The sequence below is a fragment of the Pomacea canaliculata genome, linkage group LG5 (assembly GCF_003073045.1).
Source record: "Pomacea canaliculata isolate SZHN2017 linkage group LG5, ASM307304v1, whole genome shotgun sequence".
Lineage (NCBI taxonomy): Eukaryota > Metazoa > Mollusca > Gastropoda > Architaenioglossa > Ampullariidae > Pomacea > Pomacea canaliculata.
The window spans coordinates 31,437,710-31,447,174 of NC_037594.1; the positions used below are offsets into that span (position 1 = coordinate 31,437,710).

At 39.5% G+C, this 9,465-nt stretch overlaps 1 protein-coding gene across 1 annotated transcript; it reads left to right on the forward strand.

Moving 5' to 3' along the window:
- The first annotated feature begins 263 nt into the window (after positions 1-263).
- LOC112564823 (zinc finger protein 354A-like) lies at positions 264-3,884 on the forward strand. The gene is made up of 5 exons (XM_025239895.1): positions 264-308; positions 1,140-2,367; positions 3,328-3,334; positions 3,468-3,535; positions 3,811-3,884. Exons 2-5 carry the CDS (start codon positions 1,311-1,313, stop codon positions 3,882-3,884), a joined length of 1,206 nt encoding a protein of 401 aa, XP_025095680.1. The 5' UTR covers positions 264-308; positions 1,140-1,310.
- Positions 3,885-9,465: the final 5,581 nt, after the last annotated feature.

The window sequence follows — 9,465 nt, forward strand, 5'->3', positions numbered from 1 at the left end:
TTTTGCTTCGTACACGACACTGATTGTTGTGGGACAGACGAAGTTATTTTCTAGTCCAAACTGTCGGGAAAATAGAGTTCTATTTCTAATACTTCGGACAATGGCGTGGACACTTCTTTGTCCTCCACCCGAGTCACGGCCAGTATATTGTGTACCACGTGATACGCATCGTCGAGGACCTCTATGCAAATTTCAACACATGGGTGGTAACTCTTGTGAAAAGAAATGACGGAGTTGTTGTTCCTAGTGATGAAATCTAATTTCAAACTTCTAGCAACACTTCTACGTCCACAAGCTCCACCTACACGGTATGCCTCATTCCTCTTCTGAGCACGGACAGACATTATTTATTTTACTTTCTTGTTTGTGTTCTGAGAGGTAAAGTGCCTTGATTTTCAGCAGTTTGTCCTTCCCATATAATAAGTACCACATACAGTGTTCCCTCGCTACTTCGCGGTTCATCTATCGCGGATTCACTACTTCGCGGTTTTTTTGAGTGAAGTATCGATCGATATTTTCGTGCTGGGAATTATCGTTCTACAAAATACCATCGATATTTCAACAGGAAAAAGACGAAAAATGAAGCTGTATGAGTATTTCTATTAAAATACCATGGTTATTTTGTAGATAGAAAGAAAGAAATAATTGTGTAACAGAAATCCATTGCTATGCGTAAGCGACGAGCCATGATTATTATCTCCCATCTCGCAGCCAGTTCGCATTAGTTTTTTGGGTTTCTCTGAGTACAGTTATAATTTTTTTACACTAATTTGTTATTGTACTGTATTAATACCATGATTAATATATTACTTTACACTCACATGATATTGTTTAACATGTATATATTATTATTGCATGTATGTCCCTATTTCGCGGAAATTCGTTTATCGCGGCTGGTCATAGCACCGATCCCCCGCGATAAACGAGGGAACACTGTACTCTTAAATAAAAATGGCGTGAAAATCCGTAATTCTACAGAATTTCCAACTGATTAAGAATCTACGTGTTTCAAGAAAGCCATAGTAGAAAAAACTTTCTTCTTTCATTCTAACAGAGTGTCTAAGTGAAATCTCCCTTGCTGTTAAATGTTCACTTTAAATTTGCATGACAACTGAATTATTACAATTGTTATGTTTCAGGTCTGAGAAAATTACAACAGACTTCAGGGGGTGTTCTAATATCAGTAGAAACAATAGAGTTGATGAAGTTGAGGTCTTGAGCTTCATGGAAGTTAGTTAACAGTAAGTGTAAAAGTACTTTTACCCAAAAGACAATAAATGTAATCAGTAATTCTTGGAGAGCACAAAGATATGTTTGCCATAAAGAGCGAGATGCAGGTTCCATGTACACTCATAAAGACTGAGATGAAATATATGGGTGAGGCACAAGAAGACTTAAGCAATAATGTAATACCTAAAGCAGAAAGTTCATTTTGCTCTGCTTATAATGAGACAAAATGTTTACAGAATGATTTCATGCAACATGATAGTATCTTTGGCCAAGAACTCCACAATATAAAAACTGATCCAGCTGCAGAGACAAACTGGAAGTGTGAGAATGTTCTGAAAGTGGAGATGAATTCTCAAGATTCCACTTCTTTCATTAAAATTGAACAGCAGCACAGTCACATTGTGAAGATAGAATGGCCACATATGACTGAGCATAATCATATAGTAAAGACTGAGAGATCATGGCCTGGCCAGGATGCAATTTCTCAACTTGATAGTGATAATGAATTTTATTGGAACTGCCAAGGCGATACTTATGAAGTGAAGACACTGTTTGCAAAAGGACCAGTCACTCCTGAGGTCAAGCATGAAGCTCACTCTGGTCAAGGCGTTGGTTTTGCAGTAGAGTCAGAGCAGACAAAATCACACACTCAGTCCACAATAATGGAGCACTTGAAGGCACAGATTGTACCTCAGGAGGTGGAGTGGAATTGCAGGAAAAATAAAGATATTTTAGCATGTATATCATCACCTGAACTTCAAGATGTGGATGTTGCTGGATGTAAAAATACACAGGTGATGGATATTGTGACTGAAAGTCCTCAGCATGAGAGAAATGTAAATGTGACAGAAGCTAGCATCAGTACCGAGTCAGAAAAATACCACCCTAGGGATATTGAATCTCATAAGTGCAAAGTGTGTATGTCTTCATTCCATTTTTCAACCTTGCATAAAAAACACATGTCAGACCACACTGGTAAAAGTCAAAAGCGCAGAGTATGTAAAGCTGCCTTCAAAACATTATCCAGTTTGAAAAGTCATATGCTGGTTCACAGTGATCAGAAGCCTCACCAGTGCAGTGTGTGTAAAGCTGCATTTAAAAGATTATACAATTTGAAACGACATATGAAGATCCACAGTGATGAGAAGCCTCACCTATGCAGTGTGTGTAAAGCTGCATTTAAAAGATTATCAGATTTGAAAAGTCATATGCTGGTTCACAGTGATCAGAAGCTTCAAAAGTGCAGTGTGTGTAAAGCTTCATTTAAAAGATTATCAGAATTGAAAAGTCATATGCTTGTTCACAGTGATGAGAAGGCTCACCCATGCAGTGTGTGTAAAGTTACATTTAAAAGATCATACAATTTGAAACGACATATGAAGATCCACAGTGATGAGAAGGCTCACCCATGCAGTGTGTGTAAAGCTGCATTTACAAGATTATCAAATTTGAAAAGACATATGCTGGTTCACAGTGATCAGAAGCCTCAAAAGTGCAGTGTGTGTAAAGCTGCATTTACAAGATTATCAAATTTGAAAAGTCATATGCTGGTTCACAGTGATCAGAAGGCTCAAAAGTGCAGTGTGTGTAAAGCTGCATTTACAAGATTATCAAATTTGAAAAGTCATATGCTGGTTCACAGTGATCAGAAGCCTCAAAAGTGTGTGTAAAGCTGCATTTAAAAGATCATACACTCTCAAACGACATATGCAGGTTCACAGGGATGAGAAGCTCAACAGTGCAGGGTTTGTAAAGCTGTATTTGAAACATTATCCTATTTGAAACAACATAGGCAAATCCACAGAAACAAGAAACCTTACCAGTTGAGCATATGTAAAGCTTCCTTAAAAAAATCAAATGCTTTGAAACAGCACATGCAGGTTCACAGTGATAAGCCTCACAAGTGCAGTGTGTGTAACATTGCCTTTAAAAGTTTATTTCATTTGAAACAGCATAAAATCTTACCATTGAAGTGTGTGTTAATCTGCTTTTAACTTCTTTAATAGGTTTGAAAAGACACAATCTAATTCATAGTTAAGTTGAATCTTACCAGTGTATGTACAGCTTTTTTTTAAGACTTTTTTCTGCTTTCAAAAGACACAAGGTGAGTCACAATGATTCTAAACCTCACCAGTCTGATGTGTCTAAAGCTGCTTTAAAGTCCTCACCTGCTTAGAAAATGCACATGCTAATCTACAGTGATGTGTCAATTGATTTGTGTGTAAATCTGCTTTTAGGTATTCATCTACTTTAAAAACACAGATGATGACCTATGATGGTGTTTGCTGTTACCCGTGCATGCTAGGTAAAGCTGCTTTGAAGTTCTTATCAAGTCATCATCCTTGCAAACTGTGGAAAGCTGATTTTAGATGATCTATTTTGAAAACAGGAAGGATTATCCCTAGAGGTGTTAAACCTTCCTAGTGCCATATTTGTAATGCTGGGATTAGGTCATTCAATTTCAAACAACACATGCTCATTTGTTGCTGTGTTACACCTCCCCAGTGCAGTTTGTGTACAGCTGTTTCAGGTCATTTCTTTGGTTTAAAATATGACATTGTGATTCGCTGTGATCCTAAGCCTCCTCAGTTCACTTCAAGAGACCATTTGAGAGCAGAGTATTTGAAAATGCATATGATAAGCTACAGAGATGAGAGATGTTAAACTTTACCTCTGCAGTGTGTGTAAAGCTGCTTTAAAGGACTCGTCCTCCATCAGATACAGGTATCACCTGGCTGTAAGAAATTCAGCAATGATTACAATTTGTAGCTGTTTAAAGTATATCATATTGACACATACAGGTATATTCAACTTTTTTGTATTATTTAATCACGGCTAATGTGCTAAAATTAAGGAATGGGAGCTGGTGTTGTGTGTGTGGGGGAGAAGAAAACAGTAATTGATAGAAAGGAAGTCGGAGAGTTGAAGGGGGCAAATAATAATTTATGTTGTAGACATTGAGGCACTCCTCTTGGTTTTCTATTGTTGAATTTTCCTTGTATTTATTTTCTTGATTGTTCTGTCTTTATTTCTTTTTCAAATTATTTGTTTTCCTTCAAAATAAAGTTCTCCATATAACATTTTTTGAAACAGAAGTATTACTTTTTATTAAAAGTATCTAATACAATCAGTTTTAGATATAGTGATTAACATTTATTGCATCCAAATGACTGAATAATTTACATCTGCACGTAAGAATTTCTTATTCTGAATTAATTGAGAAAATTTATGTTTGCAGTGTTGATAAAATGAAACAGTTTTCAGCAGTTACATTGTTTTGTTTTGTTTGTTTGACTTTTATGATAAAAATGTGACATTCTCAGTTCTAGTTTATCAGAGCATGAATTTGCAGGCTTTCTTTTTGAGATATTTTGCAATGAATATGTTGGGCTGGTGTTTATTAAAGAAAATATCACATGCAATGTGAATGATTTTTTTTATTTGGGAAATGGTAATTAATAAAAACAGTTCATGAAAATTACTTATTGAACTTCAAGGAGTTGTCATTAAGCAATAGCAGAGAAAAAGAGAGAATGAATGAAAGAAGGAAATAAAAAGTAAATACAAATGTCACATCTTCATCCTGCCATGTGACATTTTTTTTAGACATAACTATAAGCACTTAAAAAATTAACCATTATTATTATTAGCGATTCACGTGGTCTTGTTACTGTAGCAAGGCTCATATGTATATTATGTATGTGTGCATGATTTATACATGCATATGTTGTAGGTTGAAAAGTAAGGATACACTAGCCTTGACCACCTCTTGAGTAGATGGAGAGCTTAAAAGCCTCTTGTATATACTAGTTATATCAAAATTCCACAGGCACTTTTTTGTAGAAAATCGAAAGTTGATTTTCGTGAAAGTCCAGCGGTGTGAGTGGAAACAGGTGAGCTTATGCACTAAGGAGGGGGAAACCGTAGCTGTCTGCTTTATGTCCTGTCTCCTTTCCCAATCAATTTGCAGGTGTAGCCTTAAAACAGTGCAGACGAACTCGAGCTGGTTTCATTTTGCCAGTCCTGAATGTTTGCCTTATTTCTTTTGTAGATGTACTGCAAATGTCTATAACGTTTGCATTCCTTAGCAGGCTATATCCTAGATCAGGGGTGGGCAATTAATTTTCCCAAGGGGCCGCAGGAGAAATTGGGATGGTTTTAGAGGGTCGGACTAATTAATATAGTTAACTCAGTTTTACCCAATACTGTATACATAGTATATATACTATCGCTTCATAAACAAACAGTAAGGTAAACAATACAAGGATTCAATGAAAATATGCAGGAAACATAATTATTTAATGATGAAATGAACTTTAATGAACTTGTGATTATTCCCTTTAGAAAATAGAAAATTCTCAACTTCTACAGTGTTTAATAAACTAACATCACATATTGACCTAAAATAGCAAGATTTTCAAAGACCGGCATGCCTTTAATTTAATAAAGAACAGTAAATGAAACATTACAAGAACATGAAAATATTCAATGAGAGAAATCTAGCCTGTCTTGGGCCTGAACAAGTGCATTGAAGTCAGGTTGAATATCTGAGGTGGATATGTGAAGGACAGGGCACGTGATCATCACTGAGAGATGATCTGTATCTGGATTTGTTGAACTTAATCACTGAGAATGTTTGTTCACATACATAGGTAGATCCAAAGAGAACTAACATCCTCTAAGCATGCCTCCTAATGTGTGGAAAGTTTTCCTCTTTGAGAGAAGAATAAAACTCCAGCAGTGATACTGATTTAAAACACTTCGCCAGTAGGTTGTCAGACTGCAGGTCAATGAGTTCAAGCTCAAAAAGAAAAACATAATCTGTGCGTAGAACTGATGTGGGTTTGAATCGAGTAGGACGTGCAGACAAGAGTGATCTACTATATACTACCTATATATATGATATACTACTATGTGATATACTACCTATCAATATATGATGGACTCTGTGAGCGCCAGTGTGTGCGCGTGTGCGTGCACGAGTCTACCTGTGCGTTTGTCTCCATTTATTTTATCGATCCATGCGTTTTTGAGTATTTGTTTATTTAGCTGATAGAAGCATTTGGAAGTACGGATACCACCGATGAGCCAGATTGTCGTGTGTATGTGTTTCACGTCTCTTGTATATTTATTAAATTTGTTTCTTTACACCAGACCTGGGCAAAGGCCGGCCCGCGGGCCGCATCCGGCCCGCCTCCTGTCTCTGACCGGCCCGCCCGCTGGCCCCCCACCAGTTTATATACTATATATATATATACAGTATTGCGTGAAACTGACTTAACTATATTAGTCCGGCCCTCTAAAACCATCCCAATTTCTCATGGGCCCCTTGGGAAAATTAATTGCCCACCCCTGCTCTAGAACGAGGGCTCTACGATGCAGTCATCTTTTTAACGCATCCTCCAACGAGTATCTACAGTCCTCGTACAGAAGTTAGAGCGTTTTCATTAGAGTAACAGCTTTAGCGACGAGCGAAATCACTTTGGTTGATTGGCTGCCGAGAGAGTTCCTGACACACGTCTGTAGGAATTACTGGCCGCCAGAGAGGGAGAAGCACACATTCATTACACCTTGCGCTACATAAGTTCAGAGAAGCATAGAGGTCGGAGGTCAAGTCGCTATGATCCGCGGGGAAGATGGGAAAAGTCTGCGATGACCGGTTGTGTGATACTCCTTCATCAATTCTCACATCAGAAAAGTCTGACGATGATTTGCTTTTTACTTAGAACACTTAAGTGAAGAGATTAAGTGTGAGCACCACGTGACATATGCTTCGTTCACACGGTGCGACATTAGCTTAGTTCACAAGGCAGGATATTAGCTTAATTAACTCACACGGTGCGACTTAAAATGTATGATACACGTGTATCTCATTCACCAAGAAGAAAGTTACAAGAGAAAGGCAGTGAAGACACTGTGTGCAAAGTTTAGAGACTTTAACTTCGTCCAAAATGTCTGCTGCTACTTCTTGCCAGTATCGTGGCTACACGGCGTCTAAAAATGACTGGATTGGACCTAAATCCTGTAAAAAGTGGGAAGAAATCATTGTTCCAAATTTGTCTTCTAAGCATTCACTTTAATCTTCTAGTTTTTCGCCCTCAGTCTAGGTCACCGACCCCTCCGCTTTGATGTTAATCACACAGTTGCCATTTATAGACGCATGACGGAAGGACGGCTGGCGGGCCTTGGCAAGCCAGCCATGTTGTAATGTAGAGATGACTACACTGGGCAAAGGTTTAGAGAGAGAGAGAACAGATAAAAATGAGGTGAAAGAGGAATGGCGTGAAAGAAATCCGAATCCGTAGCCATGGAGCCAAGTGTGCAGCTGAGCGTCTCCACGGCGCCCTATACACAAGCCGGGAGACAGAGAGTGCACTGGCAACAGGAATTCACCGACACTTCATAAACCAGTCATCAGGCGGTTGGTGCAGCAGCTAGTAGACTGCGAGTCTTTGTGATGATTTCTTGCCCTCAAGAAAGAACTGGAGCAAGGAAGGGGGAGAGAGAGACAAGAGAAGTCAGGTCTGCAGGCTCGGAAGCTCTCAAAATAAACAACATTCTCCCAAAGCTTTTTATTTATGGCCGTCCACATTTCCCTGCCGTCTCTGAACTTAAAAATTTGGCTTTTTTTCGCTCTGCAGAAGTCAAAAGAATTGGATTTTCTTTCAAGACTGTCGAGCTCTTCTTTAACACTTCATTTCTACAGCAAAGTCACAAAATATCTGTGGTTGTGTACACGACTACTGGTGGACAGAATTAGCGAAGAAATCATTATCTCTTTCTTTCTTTCTCTCTTTCTTTCTCTCTCTCTCTTATATTCAGTTTGTGTTTGTTAGTTATTTAACTATTTTATTACATTTCTCCACCTTTCTTTAAAATACTTAATTGTTTGTTTGACAAAGTGTTTGTTTATACGGACGATGTCTTTCCTTCTGTCGTTCATTCCGTATTTCTCTAGTAAAACTTACCTGAGGCTGTTGTCGATTCTCACAGGAAGCGTCTTAAATTTACTGTTTCCGTTCCAGGTGATGTTGGTTTGTGTTATATCACCTTTCTACAGCAAAATACATTTCACTTATTTTCAGCATGAACTCTGAGAGAGAGAACTCAGCATGGAACAAGTCACGTGACGCCCGCCAAACGCTAATTATAGGAAATCTCGCACCAACCAGTTTGGGTTTTATGATCCGGAACGTGTTCCCGGCCCTCGACTGCAAAAGGAACAATTCTGGTTCTCTATGGTTCACTGGCTGGCCATCTGGCTGTGGTGTCTGGACTAACTGGGTGATGGAGTGGCTGGTGATTGGTTGGAAAATGTAGGTAAGTCGCATGTTTCAGGCAGGATATTATTATAATAACAGGATGAGGCTATCAAGCCAGGATCACACCAACATCAGGCCTGTGTCAGACCAGTCTGTATCCAGTTGAACCAGGCCAGCATCATTCCACTGTCAAACCAGCATCATGAATCTATCATCGATTCTTCTAGGTGAATAGGTCCATGAAGCCTAGACACGTGACCCGGACACGTGACCGGCAGATGCTGCAGGCTATGCCCGCTCGCTCTGATTTCAATTAACGAGAAAGCAGAAGATCTGACAAGGATCAACGAAGATTATGAAGCACCGGCGCACAACCCTAACTAGAGTCCATTTACAAGAGGTCAGGTCAGGTCAGCCCTCCAGCAGCTGGCCGAGAGCGAGGGTTTGAGAACTACACTGCATCCACATCACCACCTTCATCTGAAGAAAGCCCTCACAACATCGCTCTGAAGACTTAAACATTTTGAATTTGAAACCCTGAAGTCATTAGTTCTGAGATGTAACAATCTGTAAAGTATATCTAGAAGAAGAAGAGGTTTGACACCCAAACTCTACACCAGACCTTGAGTGTGGAGGGAAACACCAGGTCCCTGAGGACACAAACACCCGGATGTATCATTGCTGTAACAAAATAACGGCCAGCGTCTAGAAGGGGTGGGGAAGAATTGTGTAGCCACCTCTCCCTGCATTAGTCGAGGCCTGAAAGGCTTCATCACATTTCATGAGCAAATGAGGAGGATGACAAGGACGAGGAGGGCGGAGGACAGGCGCAGGCCTGTAGGCTCCATGAGCCGACCTCTCGGCGATTAGCTGCGCCGCCTGTCTTCAGCCAAGGACGACAGGAAGAACGCACAACAAAGATGCCACCACTGTCCATACTAATCAATGGCCGCAACCACGAGGTTTCTCCATG